General features: G+C 40.7%; 1 protein-coding gene across 2 annotated transcripts; it reads left to right on the top strand.

The window, feature by feature from the left end:
- Nucleotides 1-269: 269 nt before the first annotated feature.
- On the top strand, nt 270-11,734 carry LOC120567367. Of its 2 annotated transcripts, XM_039814335.1 has the most exons (6): nt 270-313; nt 1,742-1,812; nt 8,028-9,047; nt 9,226-9,381; nt 9,493-9,585; nt 11,169-11,734. In XM_039814335.1, the coding sequence occupies exons 3-6, from the start codon at nt 8,931-8,933 to the stop codon at nt 11,475-11,477; spliced, it is 675 nt and encodes a 224-aa protein (XP_039670269.1). In that variant the 5' UTR covers nt 270-313; nt 1,742-1,812; nt 8,028-8,930; the 3' UTR covers nt 11,478-11,734. The 2 variants fall into 2 exon arrangements, with proteins under 2 accessions (XP_039670269.1, XP_039670267.1); XM_039814333.1 differs by lacking the exons at nt 270-313; nt 1,742-1,812 and adding an exon at nt 3,613-3,666.
- The last annotated feature ends 10,836 nt before the right edge of the window (nt 11,735-22,570 follow it).

Genomic DNA, 22,570 nt, shown 5'->3' on the forward strand with positions numbered 1-22,570 from the left:
TGAGAAGATAAGTTGTGAAGAGATGTGTTGAAGATACAAGATCTGGGTTTAGCTCCTTTTGTAACAAGCTGCACCAGCGGTACGTTGAGAATGTTTACATGTTTTAGCTAACTTAGCTCTATAGCTTGCTTTGTTAACGTAGTAAGCTTGTGTTGCAATGTGGTTACGGCAAGCAGCTGTGATAAGTGTTGTTTGTTGGCAGTTTCACGGGATTGATGGTCTACGATGGAATAAAGATCACCCTGTTTTTCACTAAACATCGTGTGTCCGCGCGTTACTGGGGAGCTACACGCATTATTTTCGTCGAACAGAGGTAAATAAGGACCAGCAAAAACGAGCAATGCTAAGGTTAGCTAATGTTGCTACTCGCGTTATGCTAGTGAGGGCAACTTTTATCTTAAGTGTAACTGTCATTCTTGATAGGTAATGTTAAATGTATAAGTACAGACTTAAATTAGACCACATGGTCAACTTCTTAATTAGCTAGGTTGTGTTAAGCTAGTAGTTGAGGCAAAAGTTTACTGCAGTTTTTTTGCTGACTGTGCACATCTTAAATTTGCTCTGTGCTTATTAATTAGAAAGCAGCACTTGATAAAGTCAGGAAAGTGAATGTTCATGTTTTCTAAATCAAGCTTAGTAAAAGGTAATGTTAAACTGCTCGGTTAAATCAGCATGGTGCAGGTGGCACTTATGGTGCGTTCTTTTTGTCTACCGAAGTCGTTTTACGAGTTGTTTTCCGGAGTTACGACCCGGAAGTTGCAAAAAGAACGCCCCCGAGGTCGTATTTACGACTCGTCAAGTCGTCTGAACTCAGAGGACCCCGAGCTCACTTTCAAAGATGGCTACGTCGTGCATCACACGTAGTAAACATTGTGGTTATCTACAATTTTACTTTTGTCTTTGTTGTAACCAAATGAAGAAGTCGTACACATAGCGCTGTATACTGCTACCTATAGGCATGTCGCTACAGTCTTATTAGGAGTTAAATACCGCCTGATTAGTTATTTTGTAGCTTGTGCAGCTGAAATTGGCTAGAGACGCTCGGTTGCTATATGACAACAATGGCTTTAAGCCGAGTCTTGAGCAGAAAGCAGAGCAGTAGCCTAACGTTAACGTTAATCAAAACGTAATTTTCATGTATCAAACTGTGAAATATATGTGTGTAATATGTCAATAACTGGGTGAATAGAATCCTAAATGTTACTAAAAATTTTACAAAAATCCATCTTTTCTCCAACTCGTAGTATTGTGTGACAAAAAGAATGCAACAACCCGCGGTTATTCGTTTATCGACACGGATGTGACGTCACGCTCGAGCTACTAGTCGCAATTACAAGACAAAAATAACTCACCATTATTTACAATATATAGACATTCCTCAAACATCCTCATCTCCATAAGTCCATGTATAAAAGGTGCATTACTCTGATTAGAGCAATTCTTACCATGTCCTTATTCCTGATGTTAAATGTTTAGTAATTCTTTTCAACATTTTCTGTGTTGGAATTAAAACTTGGATGTGCTGCTTGAGATTTACATTGGCAAGAAAATGTATCTAAAATCAAGTTTATTTATTAGATAGTTTTTAAATACTGTGATGTAGTGCAGAGTATTCAAATTCCTTTTCATCATTTTAATTTTTAATTTTGACATAGTTAGATAAGCTGTGTCACAATCAGGATGCTTCACCAGCTTGTAGAAATAATAAATTAATTTCAAAATGTTTTTGTTTTCTGTATAGGTATTAGGTGTTCCTCCAGTTAAGATCTCCGCTTTGCTTTGAGCTCAGTATCAAAGGCTCTGTAGTAAATGGTAAGTAATATACACATGTTTTAATTTTATTTAACATGTTTAAACTAAATTGTCAAGACTTTCAAAAACTTCTGGGTATTTTGTTGCTACAATTTTAGGTTGAAACTAATTCAGTCTAATATAGTCCTGTAATAAATCCTACCTTCATAAAGGTTGCAATAGGGCTGCACGATTATGGCCAAAATGATAATCACGATTATTTTGATCAATATTGAGATCACGATTAATTATCACGATTATTTCTTGTTTTATTGTCACATAATTATAACTGCTTTTACATCCATATTGTGCTACATTCCTCCTTTATTGAAGGATACTGTGAAGGAGTATGCCATTTCAGCTGTTGTGCGACCGCTTTCCACACATGCATGTTTGCCGTGAAAGATACAGGCAACGCAATTTTCTGTTCACGTTAACGGCGCATGTGGTGCCTGGTATGCCTGGTATCTACCAGACAAAATAGCTACACGGATTTCTGTGGCTCATTACACTGACACTTACATGTCTGCGTTGCGCACTGATGCTCCGAAACCCATGTTAGAGGCAACATAAACATCGCTGAATGTCACGCTAGTAAACACTAATAACACGTTACACAGCAGGTAACGTTAGCCTACCGTTAACCACAGTAGTAACTGGATTAAAACACGGCTAAAATGCTGACTGCTAAACAGTGTAGTGTGTCTGTATTTCACTGTAGGATTCCAACAGCGGGACGTCCAACAGTCTGCTGCTAAAGCTATGAGCTAAAAGACACAAACTAGCACTGGTCACTGCTGTTGTCTGAAAAACAACACAGACGGGACAAAACGTTGCGTTTACTGGTAAACTGGTAAACATTGTGACTGGCTTATGATGACCGACTGCTACCTGTTGTGGAATTTTCCTCACGTTACTCTGTCCTCTGTGACTGTCTACATCTAGAAACTAAGCTGCGCGGTGCAGGCAGGGAACAGCTCTGATTGGCTCATGGAGACATGTGATCAGACAGTGGTTTATGGAGGCTAGATTGGCTTTGCAAAAACTGTTCTATGAAGAGAATGACGCATTTTAAATATCGCTCGATCACGCAAATTTGATCGTGGGAAGCCAAAATCGTGATCGTGATTAAAATTTGATTAATTGTGCAGCCCTAGGTTGCAAAGTGCAGTATTTTTTATAACTGTTTAAAAAAAATTCTTTATAATATTTAATTTAACCTGGCTGTTCTTAATAACTAACATTAGGCTGTTTCTCTCTCTCTACCCCGTGAATGTGGCAGTGTAAGGGGTGTTCAGTAGCCGTTGCAAGTAGGTCCGAGCTACTTAACCATTACAAACACAAACATCCGCATTTTGGACGTACTGTCCGCTATCCATGTACATATTTGAAATGCCCATGCTCATTCAAGACATTGAATGCTTTAATCGTTCATCAAAGTAGAGTGCATTCCACACACGTTTGTCAGACTCAAAAAGAGCTGTATACTTTCAGCTGTCAATTATGTACATGTAAACATTTATCAAATGAAAGGGAGTTCTTTGTTCATATTAACACACATCTGAGGAGAAATGAAAACGTTTGTTGCATGTTTGTTGGCTGTAGTTTTCAAACTAGCATTTATGGAACCTTTAAGTCTCATAAGAGACAACACACACCTCACACCCTAACTGATTTTATATCTGGTATTGTTAAAACAACAACATTACCACCTCCATCATTACAGGATTCAATTGCTGATTGCCAGGATGATGAGTCTGTAGACGAGGAAGTTTCTGGTACATCCCTAGATCCAGCTCAACAGCAGGACTTCCCAGGTGTAATTGAGCAGCAGCTTGCAGCAGCCTTGTTGAAGTTATTTAGTGCATGTGCCAGGTACGGCTATTGATGAATTTTTACAAGAACTTAACTACCTAAGTTCTGCATCGGACCCACTATCTAGAGGTTTTGTAAGTGATATTTTTGAGCGTCACAATCTCAAAGTTGATCATTCTGTGGTTACCGAAATTACGACAGCAATTTGCTCATCTAACCCAGTTCATAGAGCTATTGAAAAAGGTGGATCTCTTAGCACTTCATATCAATGTAAACAATATTACAAGGAACATTTTTCTGTTGTTGAACCAGTTACTTACATTCTTGATCATAAAAAGAAACACACCTTTCAGTATGTCCCATTGTTAAAATCCTTGCTTGCAAATATTAAATTGCAAAGTCATTCTTGATAAGATCATTAAAAATCATAGAGGACATCAGGACATTGAACTTGACCCCTCTTATGAATTCAAGTCTCCTGAAGATGGTTGGCATTTTAAAGGGAAATTTCACCGCTGGAAAGCTGAATATATCTTTAAATTGGGTCACTATTGTAGTAGAAATGTGAAAAGAAAATTGAAATTGGTGCCTTCTAGGCCGAGATAAGCCAGAAAATGTGTTTTTGGCTCATATGGATGAAAGACACCAAATCCCAGAATGCACTTGCTTTGCTGCTGTATGAGGCCACTCCCAAGCTACGCCTACCCTTTACAGACAGACAGTGAGACGATCAACTCAACAAGTGTGTTTTATTGTCATTTCAACCATATACACGAAAAAACGTTTCACCGTGGCTCAAGTGGTGTTACACATTTAAAACATGATTTTTTTTGGCTACAGCTGATACATTATCCGGACTTCTTTCAGCGGATTGATTGATAGCTCCAGAGTGAACAGAACTGTGTCCATGGCAACGCTCTGCTATGCATGGCAACGGTGTGTTATCCTTAGCAACGGTCTGTTATCAAGAAATAACAGACCGCATTCTACATTAGAATTCAACCAAGCCATGTAATAAAAGAAGGCTAACACATAGCATTAGCTCTTGGTGGGCTGTGGTATAAACATCGAGTATAAACACAGCCATACATTTGCGTGGGATGTAGCTAGAATTGTCGGCATTTTACAGTCACAAACTCCACCAGCAGTTAGTTGGATACAAATCACCCCATTTCTGCAACAGGCAGTCCGGGGTAACACAGCCCACCTCCACAAGTAGTCTTACCCGGTGACCGAGCAGCAGGCTGGATTGTCCACAGCAATATTTCCACAACAACAAAAACACAGCACAGCAGTCTCTGAACTCACGTTGGGAGTTTCGTTAAAGTTGGATGTAGTCCAGTTTGTTTAATGAGCGGACACTTGCAAGCAGGATTGGTGAATGAGATGGCTGGCTAGCGTTAGCTTTCCACCGGCACACTCGTTCAACGCTCCCCGCTGATGAGGTCACTTTACCGGCCACAGGAATCGAGCACTACCGCTGGTCTCCGTGCAGGCAAAGCTCGCGTAGTGTGTGGAGTATTGCGTCTGTAATAAAGTGTCCTGCATATTCTCCGATGTGTTCCAATGTATCCCGGTGGTACACGTGTGTGGTAGTTTGAATGTACATAATTGTTGTTCTAAAATTTCCGTCGGGATGAACAGTTTCTGTTCCTGCTGAGAAGCTAAACGAGGATTCAAGATGGCTGACACTCGTTTTTTCCTCGGCAATCTCCGGAAAAAGCCGACAGTCCAACCCCCTTTGGGCTATGCGGAAGGGGCTCCTAATACAGGCTGTAGTCTTTTGCCTCTGGGCAAAAAACCCTCAGATGACGCAAAAATCGTCATTTTGCGTCATCTGAGGCTTTTTTCCAGACCCACAATACAGAGATCTCCCCTCTCAGGGGGACATGAGGGAGGAAAGCATGGTCATTCAAAAATACTACCAGGTTTCTACTGATACAAAGCTTAATGCTAATCGGTGAAGTTTCCCTTTAAGGAAAACAGCTTTTTGAATGCTGAGGAATTAGGAATATCACTGCGTCTGTATGTGGACGATTTTGAGACCTGCAATCTCTTAGGTACCTCTCGGAAAATACACAAGCTTTGTGGTGTTTATTGGACACTAGGTAACTTGCCACCTGGCTCTCACTCATCTTTATCATCTATTTATCTTGCAATACTACAAAAGTGTTGATGTAAAAATATATGGTTATTACAAAGTGTTGGAGCCTCTATTGCAGGATCTTAAAATTCTAGAAGACCATGGAGTGTATGTCCCTTTATTAGGTTGCTCTCTTAAAGGTACAGTTCAGAGTGTTGTTGCTGATAACTTGGGTGCGCACAGTATTGCAGGCTTCTCTGAAAGTTTTTCAGGTGAGTTCTTTTGCACAGCAAAAGGTTTTGATATTAGAACTGACTGTGTCGCATCTGGTGCTTTCAGCCTTAGAACCAAAGAGGTGCATACAGACCATGTAAAAGCAGCACTTGAGAGTCATTCCCTTTGCTTTGGAGTTAAACGAGAGTGTGTTTTAACCAAAAATCTGTCTCACTTTCATGTTGTTTCTGGTTTTCCTCCTGATGTTGCACACAATGTTTTGGAGGGTATTGTGCCAGTCGAGCTGGCTTGCTGTTTGGCATTAATGATATCAAAGAAGGTATTTACATTAGATTACCTGAATAAAGCTATTTTGTCTTTCCCTTATAAATGGTCAGACAAAACAAACAAACCTCAAGTTGTGCCACAGAGTTTCTTGAGTCGGAAAACTATTGGGGGCAATGCCCATGCAAATTGGAGTTTGCTGAGGTTTCTCCCGTTTTTGATTGGACCTCTAGTGCCAGAAAATGAGCCAGCATGGCTAGTATTGATGGACTTAAAAGATATTGTTGAGTTAGTTGTTGCTCATGTGCATACTGATGAATCCATCTCCTATCTTGAAAGCAAAATAGTTGAGCACAGACAGCGGTACCAAGAGTTGTTCCCTGGTGTCAGAGTTCGACCTAAGCATCACTATCTTGAGCACTACCCTCACATGATAAGGTGTTTTGGCCCTCTAGTCGCACTCTGGACAATGCGATTTTAGTCCAAACATAGTTTCTTTAAGCAGATTGTGAAGCACACAAGTTGCTTTAAGAATATACCTCTGCCTTTGGCTTCCAAACATCAGCTGATGATCGCTTTCCACATAAACTCACCGTCTTATGGTAAATCTAGCCTCGATGTACTGAATGTGACCACAGTTCCAGTTGATGTACTGAAAGAGGAAGTGGCTCATGCTATTAGGTCAAAATACCCTAACACATCTGAAGTACATCTTGCTAAGAACGCATCAAGCGGTGGCATAGCCTACAGCAAGGGTATGATAGTTGCCTATGGATCAGCAAGTGGATTACCAGAGTTTGCTGAAATTGTTCAGATGTGTGTTATAAATGAGGAGTTGTTCCTCATTGTGAAAGTGCTGTGTGGGTGGTACATTGAACACTACAGAGCCTTTGAACTAAGCTTGTCACCATCAAGAGAAACAAAGCTTGTGGCTCTCAGTGAACTTCTGGACACCTATCCATTGGCTGATTATGTGAATATATATATATATATATATATATATATATATATATATATATATATATATATATATATATATTTTTTTTTATCATTGTTTTGAATGTTCTACAATTTGGTATCAAGTGTTATGTTCTGACCAAGAACATGACATAAAGAAAAGTTTAAAACCACAATTAACCATTTGGTTTCTTCAACTCTCACTCAGGAGCAAAAATCAGCCTTTAACCTTTAAAAAATAATTATCGACATCAAATCATATGAAACTTTTTGGCCATCTCGCCCAGCCCTACATTTATCCAAAAGGAGTGATGAGGAAGCAACATTGAACCTTGTGATCATAAATCCCAGCAAACAAATTACTGATTCTGCCTTTTAGTTTTCTTTTGACATTAATGCAATATTTTTATGTTTGGAGGTGAAGGTATTTAAAAAGTGTTGGGTATATGATGATTTTTTTTTTCTTCCATGGCCTCGCTTTTCAGTCACCCTGTTTGCCTGTGTAAGCATGACTCTTCTCTCTCCACATTCTGGGTGCATTTGTTGTGCCACACTGTCAGCTTTTGCCTACCATACTTTAAATCCATTTTCTAACCACAATATGTCCCACTACTACTACTGCATGTCATATGCATGTGGACCACATCCCTCCTAGGCCTCTAATTTATAGCCTCCACTGTCAAGTTTTCAGGATTAGTGTTACTGATTCATTAAATCAACTATAGCTAATTCATCTTCACTCATGTTGCTGGTTAAACTACAAAATATTACCCTGCATCTGAGAAATTTAAAAAGTCAATATTTATTTCATACAGAAAAGTGTCTTAACATTAAAACAGTATATAGCAACCTTTTAATAATTGAATCTTTCTCCTCTTAACAGACTAGAGCACAGAATGATGAATCCTTCGACCATTCTCAAAGTAATCCTGGGTGACAACAGCAGCCAAAGGTTGACTTTCCAAAACGGACTTCCTGGATCTGTTAATGAACTTGTTAGTGAGGTACAAAGACAATGTGGCCTTAACTCACACTTCAGACTACAATTCATGGATGCACTATTTGGAAATGAGTTTATGAATCTCACTTCAATAGATGAAGTACAGAATAGGGGTACCATCAGAGTAATTCCCATGACAGAAATCTCACCTTCCACTTCAGTTCCTGCTCCGCACCAACATGTTCTTGAAGAATCCTCGTCCCTGTCTAGTGGGAATGTTGATACTGACATACTCTCTTCACCAGAGTCAGAGTCATCCAGCTCAAGGTAATTTTGGCCCAGTGTCTTCCATGTTCCTCAGTTTAGTTATGATGCCGAACTCAAACTTGAGCAGGGCAATGCAGCGTACAGAGAAAAGGGTACATTGCTTAATCCAGATCCAAAACTGAAGTCAAACATTTTAGAGGGACTGGTGCAAGAAATAGTCCGCTACAGAGTTTATGTCACTGATAAACAGTTTAACATGGTTGGAGAGGCTCTCATCTCAAAGCATCCCTGTCTGACTGAGAAAGGCTCCCTCACTGGATATGCTGGATGGAAAGCTAGCTTGAAGAATAAACTGGCAATCTACCGCATTCACTTGAGGAAGCTGGGGTGTTGTGAGGTGATGGTAAACTCTCTCAAGCACAAACCAGAAGGCAAATCAAGTGCTGCTTTTGGCATCAAAAAACCAAGGCGATCCAAAGTGAACTATTGCCCCCCTATCCTACCGGAGAAACTGATGTGAGCCTTGAGAGTGTAAGAGTGGAACTTCTTTCAGATGTTAAGAAAAGGAACAACCGGGAGATGGTGAGGATGAAAATGGAAAAAACAATTTCATATAGGAGATATGAACTGGTTCATGACGCACCAATTATACGAGACTTCCAGGCAAGATGGCCAGCGCTGTTTGATGTAAGCGAGGTATGTGATTTATGAAATTTGATTAGAGCATGTTTTCATAATGATTTTTTTAATTTATTTTTTGACTGAATATGTTGATCATGCAGTGGAAGCTTTTATAGAAACAATGTTTGGGTAATGTTTTCCTTTCCAAAGTATTGTTACAGTATTTTTTATGTCTGATCATTCTTGTTTTCAGATAAATGCAGAATTTAAGCGCATTACCACCATGCCCCTGCAATCCAGATTTCTCTCACAGCTAGATGTGCTTTCTGACAGACTTGTGAAACTATTCGAAAAAAGAGGACGACAGATAGGCAAGCGGCTACAGAGCATTATGGCGGACATGAGTCAAGTAAGAATGCATTTTTTTTGTGGAGGGGGGGGGGGCTATTGATTTGTACACATCTGATAGAGGTAAGGACTCTAACCCCATGACTTGTTCTGCTTATTTCCCTTGACTTAGGATGATGATGTTGATGTTGGGCGGGAATGCGTACTCAAGGGTCTGTGTGTGTACCTCAATGAGGATCCAGAAAATCTAGTGAGAGAATACACAGTGAGTATATTAGGGTTCAGTAGTTTTGAGATTTATGTTAAATACTTCATGAAGTTCTAAAACATCTAGTTATTGAAGAAACAGAACAGCTAGCCAATTATTTAGATATCCGTATGGTAGTGGTTTTGAATTTTAAAGAAAGTGGTCTAAAATTAGTTCATGTTTGGTAGTAGCCTAAAATATGTTGAAGACTGAAATTAAAAAATAATTCATGTTCTAGATTTTGTCAATATCCATTTTTACATTTATAAGACCAGTAGAGTGAAATGTCTTAAAATATGAGCTATCAGAAATGAAACACAAAATGTATTTTTCACTATGATGTTATGTTGTTTTGTGTTGTGGGAATTTTCATAATGGGTAATGTAGGATTTTATTCTAAAATGTGACCGATGGCCGGTCTGGCCCTAAAAAGGCCAGACTTAATCTGACTCCAATTCTATGGTCACTGAATAGTGTTCGTTTACTGGTAGATCAGAGGAAAAGACTCAGGATTCAAAATAAGACTCAGGATTCGTCCAGTTAAAGTTAATAACAAGCTTTAGTGAATGATATTGCAAAATACAAAAGTGTATGCATACGGATCAGATTACTTTAAGACAAAACAGCCTATTGCTACAACCTAGCAAACAGACAGAGTTTCCCCCAGCATCTGATGCCGGCTAACTCAGAACCCTCACTTTTTATCCATTTTCTTGGCTTCATCCGTGGAGCTGTTATCAGTTGGACGTAGTCCCGGTCTTCTGGCTGCAGCCGGCTCCTTAACGATATGTAACACACTGTATGAAAACATGACCCTGAGTTCTCTCATTCTCAGCTCAATAGAGACAAGTCGCTATTTTTGGGTCTGAACACCTGTATGTTTTAATCTCCTACAAACTGAGGAGTTTTCCTGAGAGCCAGGTCATCTTCATACTCTGTGTCACAAATCACGCGCTTGCAAAACACTGACCATTGTTGCCTCGTTCCCCCCTTGATCAGAGAAGACCTTTTTTTCTCAGGCAATAATCTCAGACTCCCTTTATAATGTTAAATCACTGTAAAACCAGATGGCCTCTCATAACCCTGGGAAACAGGGCAACAAGGTCAGCAACTCTTCAAACCTGTTACTCTTACTCTCACAAATATATTCTAACAGTAACCATTGAGAAAACAATAGATTAACTAATAATGACAGAATTGTTAGTCGCTGACCTTGGTATTCCATTAAATTGTAGTAGAATTCAAAAACATTCACTGACAGATTCCTTGTAGTTACATAAAATACTATGACCTTTTTGTAAAAAATATTATCAAGTATTGCTTTGGTACTGGCTACATTTCTCACTTAAGAGCTGTTAACCTGTCAAAGTAGATCTGCTTTAATGTAGACTAAGTATAATAAAAAAATAGGACTTACTGCAGACCTGTTACCCTTTGCTGCTGAGGTAAATAAAGGCCCAGGCCATTATTTGAGGAAACTTATCAGTTAACACAGATACTCATTAAATAGTATGATGTTTTCAGGGCATGATAGATTTAAGGTTTAGGGCAAGTGTTTATTTTCTCTCATATGACTCTTTTTGTGAATGTGCACTCTGCAGGCAGAAGACGAAGGCCTGAACCGAGGAGCCATTGAGGAGACCACGCTGGGAATATGTGTTGTGAAACACACAGATGCCACTGATGGACCAGAGGACATTGGGATTGTCCTGGAGGGCCAGGTGGTACTGCATGATCTGGATAACGTTGCCTTAGCTGCTGCCATGTTGTTTGGCCTAATGTATGCCTTGAACCTCAACTACCCTCCTGAACTTAACTCGTTCGAAGTGCTCCAGAAGGTTGTGATGGAGCTGGACGGCAACACACTGTCAAAGAAAGCCCAGGCTCTCAAAAACAGACTCCATCAGTGAACTGTTGCCATTTAATGGCAAGATGGATACAACAGTTTCACCATCTTCTTTTGGAATATGGACCATTGCTGCTTTTTCATTGGACTGCACTTTTGACACTTAAGAATTTCACTTGCGCTGCCTTAAAGGAACACTCCGACACAAACCCACACACACACATATGCACGCACACATGCAGACACACATATATGCACGCATGCATGCACACACTGCTTTTGACACTTAAGAATTTCCCTTGCGCTGCCTTAAAGGAACACGCCGACTTATTGGGACTTCAGTTTATTCACCGTAACCCCCAGAGTTAGATAGGTCCATACATACCCTTCTCATGTCAGTGCGTGCTGTAACTCTGTCTGACGGCTCTACCGGTAGCAGCCCATCACAGAACATGCAGGTGACTGGTTGCAACAATCCTACTGCTCCCAATAAGCCATCTTCTAACCGTAAACAAACCGGGAACTATATTCTCAGACAGGCTTGCTGCAAAGCAAATCACTCCGCCCAAGTAGCAGAATTCTTCTTCTGAGAATATATTTCCCGGTTTGTTTACGGTTAGAAGATGGCTGTGTCTCATGTTACATTGTTTTTTGGTACACGCTGTGACTCTACAAATAACATGTAAACAGGAACATGTTGGTGTTATTTTGTCACTTATTCGGAGCAGTAGGATTGTTGGAATCAGTCACCTGCATGTTCTGTGATGGGCTTCTACCGGTAGAGCCATCAGACAGCGTTACAGCACGCACAGAGATGAGAAGGGTATGTATGGACTTATCTAACTCTGGGGGTTACGGTGAATAAGCTAAAGTCCTGATAAGTCAGCGTGTTCCCTTTTTAATTTATGTTCTTTTTTTATAGCAAGTGTAGTGTATTTTTTTTTTTTTTTCTCAGGGTCATGTGCCTTTTTCATTTAAGTGTCAGCATTTGTCAGATGCATTTGTCAGAGCTCCAACAGTTTAGCCTATTTTCAAATTTGGAGGTGATTTTTGGATTTTGCACATTCTTAACTGACATATAGTAGTGGTGGTAAAGCAAGCCATTACTCTTAATTGTATTACTTTATTTTCAAAACCCTTGCAGTTAAAGGAGAAAATTCAGTTTTCAAGCACAAGATCTACATTTGCCAGGACAATAATGGTTCTTACATGTGTCCTTTTATTTTGTTAAGAAATTGTAAATGTAGTAAATGTTTTTTGCACATATTTTGCAAGACATCCCTGTATTAACCTGGCTGTATGGTATTCTCTTGATGCTGGTTTGATGTAATTCAGAAGGTGTTTTAAGGACCAACAATGTTGCCTCAGGTTGTAGCAGTCATGAATGTTTACTACACACTCTTGATAACTTGCGTACCAAGTGTTTCTTGTGAAAGAAAAAGGTGCTTTGTTTTAATGGATTTGTTTGTGAATGTGTGCATTAAGTGTTTGTGTATACATTACACTGAACCTTCTATTGTTCTATGACAATACAGTTGTAAACGAAACGTTTTTGTTTTGCCTTATTTATTTCGAAAATGTTAAAGGAGTAAATGCTGTAGGTAAGAGATTAGTAGAAATCGCCAAACAAATAATTTTAGCATGTAGAATTTATACACAAAGTATGCAGGATCTTTATGAGACTAACTTGAGCAGGAAAAGTTGATTTAACAGAACAACATTGCATATACTTTACATAAAAATCTCATGTTGCTTCAATAGGTGAGAATTGAATACACTTAACATAAAAGGGAAACTTTAAAGTAACACCAAAAAAATATGTTGGGTCATCAGAATAATTGAATATAATTAACATTAATGAAACACTTTGAATTTACATGATAAAATCATGTTTGTTTTACAAATAAAAATTCAGTATATTAAATAAAAATTAATCATTTTGACTAAACATAAATATAATGTGTGCAACCGATGTAAATTTTTTTTTAATGTAAATTCAAAAAATTCATTTTTTTCAGTGGCACAACATCAATGCTAAACATTAAACAGTCTGCATTTCTTCCACAGAGCGAACCTGACACTAGTAAATCACACTAAAAATAAGGCAAGAAAAAAATAGTGTGGTGACCAAAATTTTATCTAAAGAGCTGACTTCAGAAAAACAGCTGATTGTTGAGCACCTCTTTTACTCTCTCTCACTGTCTCTTCATAAATCCACAAGAGTCCAAGGAAATGTAATATCCAAGCTTTATATTCCAAAACGATCTGTTCGCCTCACAATGTTGAAGTTTCTGGCCGAATCACAACGGAAAAACGCGTTTTCCATTTCCGCACTTGTCATCGCCGCTAGCTTCTCTGCCCAGCTTGCTACATGATCGATGTGGGCGTCATCGTATTCCCTAGATTCTAAGCTTTCGATTGGTAGCTCATATTAGCCAATCCGTTCAGGTTTGCCTCTGATATGGCCAATGGAAGCGGACAAGCCGATGACAACATGTCAGGGACCACATTGAGACGATCGCCATTTTCTCGGACCACTTAGATTTAAATGCTATAAGGAGGGAGTGAACGGAGTTGTCAGAACGCTTCATAAAGTTTGACTTTATCTGACGGTTTTGTTGACATTCCCTTTAGCACAGCTCCATCTAGTGGATGCATAACGCAACCCCAGTCAAACGTTTGACTGCAGTATCTTCTATTCTATGCGCCTTATAATCCGGTGCGCCCTATATATGAAAAAAGTTCTAAAATAGGCCATTCATTGAAGGTGCACCTTATAATCCGGTGCGCCTTATAGTGCGGAAAATACGGTACTAGTCTAAAATGTAACAGAGCTGTGTTTCTAACATTGTAATCAAATATATAAATGAAAATAGGTTGAGTATAACATATATATACAGATCACTCTAAGCGTGAAATCTAGTTCTCAAAGTTAAGTTGCACAACTTAATGGCAATGGTTATGTATTATTATTTTAATGTATGCCTTAGTTTGAGGTTCAAGCACTGAGGTTCATCAGAGCAGCTGGGTACTAGGAGACGGCGAGGACTGTGAGAAAGGGGGCAGACTGGTTCATAATTAAAATGAGTTGTCAGGACTTACAGGTAAAGCTATACTTGTGGCAACTATTTTATGCTATGCCATAATTTCCCGAAATGTAATGACACCTGACAATGTAACGCCATTGCCGATGTTGTTCAGCTCTACATTTCCACCAAATCCATCACCACGGCAACTCACTCCACTTTGACCAGTGGCCTCAGTGAAATTAAATCATGGATGCAAACCAACTTTCTCAAACTTAACTGTGACAAATCAGACACGATCATCATCGGTCCCAAATTCCTCATCAAAACATCACACAACTTTTGCTTCACCATCTATAGCTCCACTCTGTCTCCCTCCTCACACATCCACACCATCAGGAGTTATTTTTGACAGCAACCTCTTCTTCGAAAAGCATGTCATCAAAATCACCACAACTGCCTTCTTCCACCTTAAAATCTGTATCAGTATCAGTATTATCTTATGGTTTATATGTTTGTATATTTGCACAGTTTACATTTTTAGAGAAAGAAGTATAGCCTATTTATTTATCATTTTTGTATTACATTATCTGCAAAAATTATTATATATGGTGGTGACAAAACCCGTATTAAATAAGTAGACCTACAGTTAGATGATTTTAGCGTTGCAGAGATGCCTGCTCGCTGTCCGATTCTCTTATGTGAATGACCACATTGCAATCATACATGTGCTTAGTGTTCTGTCTTACACAGCAAACTAATTATTCACTGGTAAGACCAACATACTGTAATAACATTCAAAGAAAAAGACATAAGATATAGCTACTTTTAAAATATGTGAAATATTACGTGAAAGTACCCTCAACTAGAATGACATATGATGCATTGATAAGCCTAGACCGCATGTCTGGTCATAAAAATGAACAGTCCACATTTATACAACAACGTCACATGATTTAAAAAGCAACATATCATACAGGGACAGAGCAGAGGTACTGGGCTCTAGCTAAATCAGAAAAAAATATTTATTTAGGTAGATCGGTGGATGCAGATTCGGAAGGCTTTGGTGCCGATCGGGGCATCTAGCTATAACAATTAGGGTTTTTAATAAGTGGGAAAAGTAGTAGATAGACCTACATTTTGAGGCTGTCAAACTGGTAACGTAGCTAGCTACGTACCGCCGGGTCTCTGTCGCCTTCAGCGCATTCCGAAACGCCTGTGGAGTCGGAGACCGTGGGGGTGGGGGGGCATTTAAACAGGCGTCTGTCACTCCAGCCGGGCTGTGGTTCTCTGTCATGTCCTGCTGCTGATGCTCAGGGTGCTGATGTTGTTCTAACTGTTCATCTGAAATAGCAAGGCTGGATGTTGTGCTAAACTCCTCATCGCTAGCATCACCGCAGGTGCCACCAGGCTCTTTATTAGCGTTGAGGCGACTTTTGAAAAAAGTGGAGATGGTTGGAATATTACTCCTAATTAAATCCTCTCTTCTATCCTTCTCCCTTTTAGCTTTCCATTTTGTGGCTCTGCTGCTCCACCGTTTTTTATCCATTGTTTGTTTTGTCGATTTCAACCCTCTCTGCCGCCTGTCTTGCCGCTATCAACAGTTTCCGCGGTAACCTGACGCATAGTCATCAGACACAGTCGACACAGACAAAAAACTGATCATGATACTTTTTTGTGTGCAACTAAATTATTGTTAACACGCATACACACAAACACACACTCATTAATTCATTTTATTTTAATTAAATTTTAAATAAAAAAAAAAATTTTAAAAAGTAAAAAAAGTTAGTGGGGTCTTGGAGGCCCCCTAGAGGTCGGAGGCCCCCGGGCACCGGCCCAATCGGCCCGGTGGTAAATCCGGCCTTGATCCCATGGTCTCTTGAATGTAGCATACCTGTAGCAAGCTCCTTCGTAGCGATAAAAACAAATGCCGAAGCGGAGCTCCGTGCTACAGAGCGGCGATTGCAAGTTTAAGCCGCTACAGACCTCCGTCACAGCTCGGTCGTATGAGTGGCATTTAGTAGATGTGTTGAGCCGCAACAGAGTTCCTCAACACCGCCTCTGGTGCCCCGCATGGTGCTCCTTCAGGTCAGCTGTAGCTGGTTGTTCAGTTATCCCAGAATAGGTGACTGTCAGCCGGGGACAGTGCACCGCGAGCTGCCGCTCATTTCGGCGGAGATTACGGATAAGTAAGTAATGAAACGACTGGTTAAGAAAATAATTAATGTTAGTCCCTGTCGCTGCCATGTTGTTTGTGTCTCACAACAGATCATTTTATTCCTTTCTTGGGAACACACTTCCCACTCTCACCGGTAGCCATGTTGTCACTTGCTGTTGCTGTTTTCGTGTGTGCTATGATGTTGTTGTTGTCGCTTGCCATACTGCTATGTGAAACTTACGCTACGGAAGCTCCGGGGAGCCAAAAATGCGCCATTACACAAAAACTCGATTTACTTATTTTTTAAATCGCCCGCAACAAAAAATTCGAATTAATTAATTTAATTGATTTTTCGCCCAGGCTTAATACAAACTAAAGGATTAACTCCTCAGTCATTCGGCTAGTGTCGGCAATTCACCATGCAAACCAACTGTCGCCCAAAAGCCAGCAACAACAGCGCCAAGCAGTAGCGACACGCTGTGTAGGCAGCGGGGAGTAGACTGTGTAGTTAGCAGCAGAGAAAGCTGTACATTTAGCAGCATTTAGCAGCAGAGAAAGCTGTACATTTAGCGGCATTTAGCAGCAGAGACAACTGTACATTTAGCGGCATTTAGCAGCAGAGACAAAACTGCCGAGAAAGCAGCAGCAGACAAAGCAGCAGCGGCCCCAATCAGCTGGTGGTGGAGTCATGTGAATCACCACCTGTAGACTTCGGCCAGCTGATGAGCGTTCCCTGTCAATAAACATAAAATTAGCATGGCTAAGCTACATTAATCAAGGCTCTTGGGGGCTAGATTTAAGGTAGTATACCTGTTTTCAAAGTCAAACCTGCACAGGGAGAGGGAGGGAGAGAAAGACCCACACGGCAGCAGACATCTACCTGTGACCACACTAGCATTAGCTACAGGATAGCATTCGGTTTAACACAGAGAGAGAGGGAGCGGACACTTACCACCGCTCGAGAGAACAAGGGAACAAAACGGAGCACGGCACACGGAGCACTCGGTTGCGGCTCTGCAGTGAAAACACGCAGGCTTTAAGCATGAGGACACAGTGATAAATAGACGAAACGAAGCAATAGCCGCAGCAGTAGCGCGGAGCATTACCTGCACAGACAACCACCTGACCTGGAAATGATGCATCAGTGGGAGCGTGAGAAGGAGGGCCGCACTTATATACTCCCACCCTAGTGGTCAACAGGCGCAATTAACTGCAGCAAAACAACCCTATTTCTATGCTGCTACATTCATATAATTCAAACCACAAAATGCACAATAAAATGCTTGTCAACATGTGTGAATGTTTCTCCGTCTGTCAGTCTAACCAATATCAGTTGATTAGAAACCATGCAATCAGTTGTAGCACATACTACCTTGATGCATCTTACAAGGCTATTAAATGTGTATGTGTTAACCAAGCTGTTAGCGATTATCTAGTAGAGAGCTTAATGCTTTGTATTGGTAATTCCATATTCAATTTAATTTGAGAATCTATGTTAATGTATCTCATTAATTCAGTGCAAAAACTGCATATTTAGAGTTTTTACTTGCTAGTTGATTTATAAGGTCCACCTTGCTAAAAGTAATGTAGCCAAAAGCCATTTGTGAGAAATTAAAGGATGTTGTCTGTAATAGAGATGGACATTCAGTCGGACAAAGCCAACAGAGAAAGCTATAAGCGCCCCCAGGGAGGAATTGAGGGCGAGTGACGCAAGGAGACAAGTGAGGCAAATATGGGTTGGTCTGAGGTGGATGAGCCTTCTCCCCTTCTTTTACCAGTCCCTACAAGGCAGAGCAGCCCCGGATGTTCTCCTTGTTCACTGTGGCAGGAAGGACCTGAGGGATGTCAAGAGCGTCAACCTCGTCGCAGGAATGAAGGAGGCTCTGCAGCACCTCAGCCTGCAGTATCCAGAGATGAAGGTCATCTTCTCTTGCATCGCTCAGAGATGCAAGTGGAGGGCTGTTGTCAATCAGGGTAAAAAAATCAACACATCTTGCAGGCTTGTGAACAGTGTTATGGATACGTATGTCCATTGTTTGTTTTAAGATTATTTTTGGGGCATTTTAGGCCTTTATTTTATAGGACAGCTGAAGTCATGAAAGGGGCAATAGATGGGGAATGACATGCAGCAAAGGGCCACAGGTCAGAGTCGAATCTGCGGCCACTGCATCGAGCAGTAAACCTCTATTATGGGCACACGCTCTACCAGGTGAGCTACTTAGGCACCCTGTTTAAAGGTCCAATATGTAATAGGGATGTCCAGATCCGATCACGTGATCAGAAATCGTGCCCGATCACGTAGGGTACAACCGGGACGATTGAAATGGGGGACGAATGAAACGTTGCAGTTATCCCGAAAACCATACACGTTACAAATGTCAAATGTTGTCAGCACGTATAGCACGCAAGATCTACCAGACCCAGGAAAGTTGGCGTCATGACGTCATGCTGCTACAAAGTTAGACCCGTGAACCCAATTTGAGTGTGGTAAATAAAATGTTTAATGCGGTAATTGTTTTATTGACAGGTTGTATTTATTGTTTCATGTACCGTTGTCATGGTCATACGACAGATGAATTAGTGTTTTAAAATGTCCTACAGTGTGGAATGTCTGAGTTTTTTAGTTTAGGAGCAAAATAGGTTTAAATGTCAATTGTTGCTGTCGGGACGATGGAAACAGCTGTTTCATTCGTCCCGACCAGGCAGTAAACCCCATGTATTCTATGTAATTGCACAAATATCTATCTTTATACTATATTTTATGCAGGTGAGACATGGAAAAGTGGTTTTAGAAAGATGTAAATATATTTGGGGCTATCAGGTAGGGGGTCGAGTTTTGCCATGTTATCCTATGGAGACTGATGGGCTGTGGGTCATGAAGGGAACTTATATGGATGTGCGGTGGCTTACCCACATCAGAACAGAGTGAAATAACATTTTGTACTATAGAAACATTATATAATTGGAAACATGTATTATTCTAGCTATATAAATGGCATAGTGCATGGTATTTCCATAACCGCGAGATATGCACTTCACGATGACGGCAATGAGTTGTTAACAGACATTCACCAAGACGTATAGCCCTGCAGAAATCTATCTGAAATAACACCTCTCTGAAGTACCATTCATGATATGTTGATAAATATTAAAGTTGTGGGAAGTGTACATAGCTTAAACTGGATGTTTCTTTCGTCCCCCACGCCTGTTTCATTCGTCCAGGCCAGGAGGGACGAATGAAACAAAACGCACGTAAGACAACTGCTTAAATAACTCCCGATCGGTTTCGTTCAGAGCTGAAAATGCAACTGTATTTGACAGAGGACACATTTAGGTTGCTAGTGACAAAATATTAGCTTTCAGTGTTTTACAATGTCTTTGTAAATGACGTTTAATTAAAAACTGTTTCATTCGTCCCGGTTCTCCCCTAGTTTCAGACTCGATCAGAATCAGACGTTACCTCCCGATCAAGACTCGGATATATATGTATATATATATTCTCATTATTTTTTAACACATCTATAGTTATGCGGTGGCACAGAGTTAGACCCTTTTGACTCCACACAGAAACAGCAACGCGTGCGGCATGACATCACTTTGTTGCAGAGACTCTATTGGTTAAATGCCGGCAAAGTAGAACACGGAAGCAGCTTGAAGCGGAAAGCGCGAGTATGTCTGCGGTCTGGAGGTATTATAAAGTTGATGACAACAACATTGCCATAGCAAACTGTGAGATATGTAAACTTGGGATTGCAAGAGGTGGAAAGGAAAAGGCTATAACACAACAAACCTGATACGGCACCTCAAAAACAAACACCCGACAGCGAGTTTACCCAGGCAACCCAGCCGAAGACGAGTCAGCTCACGCTGCAGGAGAGTTTGAAGAGGAGAGAAAAAATGCCCCGTGACAGCGCGAAGGCGCAGGACATCACAGCCAAGATAGCACAAATGATCGCAATGAGTGACCTGCCATTCGCCTTAGTAGAGAACCCTGGATTTCGTATGCTTATGGAGCACGTATAACCTCGATTTGAAATGCCGTCTCGCCACTATTTCACCGAGAAAGCTCTGCCAGCCCGTTATAAGAAGATTTCTGACAAACTACTTGTCCTGTTATCAGATGTACCCCATGTTTCGTTCACCACAGACATCTGGAGTTCGTCCGTAGCTCCCATGTCTCTACTAAGCCTTACCGCAAAATGGATTGACTCAAGTTTTGTTTTACGCCGTGCGACCCTACATGTCCAGGAATTTCGCAGAGTGCACCCAGCAATCGATGGAAAAGATGCTAAACAACTGGGGAATTGACAAGCAACGGGTCCACGTAATTTTGCCTTACAACGCAGCAAATATGAAGAAAGCTATGAGGGATATGGGGGTGCCGAGTGTGGGCTGTGTCGCCCATTCCTGTCAACTCTGTGTGCATGAGGGCCTGCTGTCTCAGCGCAGCGTGACAGAGACCCTGGCCAACGCAAGGAAGATTGTAGGCCATTTTAAACACTCCCCGTTGGCCTACTCTCGACTAGAAGACATACAGATGGACCTAAATATGGATACCAAGTGCCTACAGCAAGATGTACAGGTGAGATTCCTCTCGTAACATTCTTTAATGTATTTCTATTTTATTATTATTTCCCATACACTTGATTTAGTAAGCCACTAATACATTACTTGCTCTGCACCTAATTTGCACAAAAATAAAGTGAATCATGTTCTCTTATGTGCAGACACGATGGAACAGCAGCCTCTACATGCTGCAGAGCCTACTGCAACAAAAACCTGCTCTTAGTGTCTTTGCAGCTGAGTGCACTCTACCAGCAACACTGACAGCTCACCAGTGGGAGCTGATGAATAAGACTGCTGATGTGCTATCCCCCTTTGAAGAGCTGACCAGGGATGTGAGCAGGGAGACTGCAACTGGCTGATGTGATCCCTGCCATAACAGGTAATTTGTATTTTTATTTATTACTTTATACTGTAACATTTATTGATGTTGTTTGAAACAAACTATAATCCCATGCATTCATTAAGTCAGGACTAATGAGTGAATACTCATTAGTCCTCAGACGTGTTCTGTCTCGGGAGGATGATGATGACCAGGGAATAAAAACAATGAAGAGGACTCTGCTGGAGGCAGTGGAGAAGCGCTTTGCCGATGTTGAAACTGAGCCACTCTTCTACATCGCCACTCTTCTAGATCCCAGATACAAAGATGGGCAAGTATAGTAAAATTAAAATGCACCTTTTGTACATCATGTTTATGTAAAGTCAAGTCATCACCACCAGACCCCAGTATTAAGCCAATTTTATTTTTTACTTCCTTTTTAATTTAGTTTTGGGTAATTTAGTTCTAAGGTTAGATTTTTTTTATTGTTTATTAATTGAGTACATGTGTAGGCAGTTGCCTAACAGAAGAGCTGTGCTATGTGGTGTCTCTTCTTGTCTTATTGTTTTGAATTGTGTTACTTTTATCTGTTTCTAGCTTTTTCACAAAGTCAACCAACCTGTTGCTTGCAAAGGAACACCTTATCCAGGAGGTGGCAAAGACAGAGGGGAGGAGGGCTGTCCGTGCAGTGCCAGAGGAAAATGAGGCTGCAGCAGAGCCAGTGAGCAAGGCACCACATCATGAAGCATGTAGCAGCCTGGACATCGCCTTTGAGGAAATCTTACAAGAGAGGCAGTCACAGGGACGGTCCGTGAGTACCACATCAGCAGAAACTCAAGTGCAGACCTACCTCTCAGAAAAAAACACCCCTAAGAAAAGTGACCCACTTCAGTACTGGAAAGAACATGCTAATCAGTTTCCCTCTATGGCTGCTGTTGCAACCCAGTATCTCAGTGCCCCCTGCAGCTCTGTGGACAGTGAGAGACTTTTTAGTGCCGTTGCAAACGTCCTTGATGAGAACAGAAACAGGCAACATACATTTCCTTCTGTGAAACTTACTACAGTGATGACAGTAAGAGAAGTGC

The sequence above is a fragment of the Perca fluviatilis genome, chromosome 10, assembly GCF_010015445.1.
Source record: "Perca fluviatilis chromosome 10, GENO_Pfluv_1.0, whole genome shotgun sequence".
NCBI classification, from domain to species: domain Eukaryota; kingdom Metazoa; phylum Chordata; class Actinopteri; order Perciformes; family Percidae; genus Perca; species Perca fluviatilis.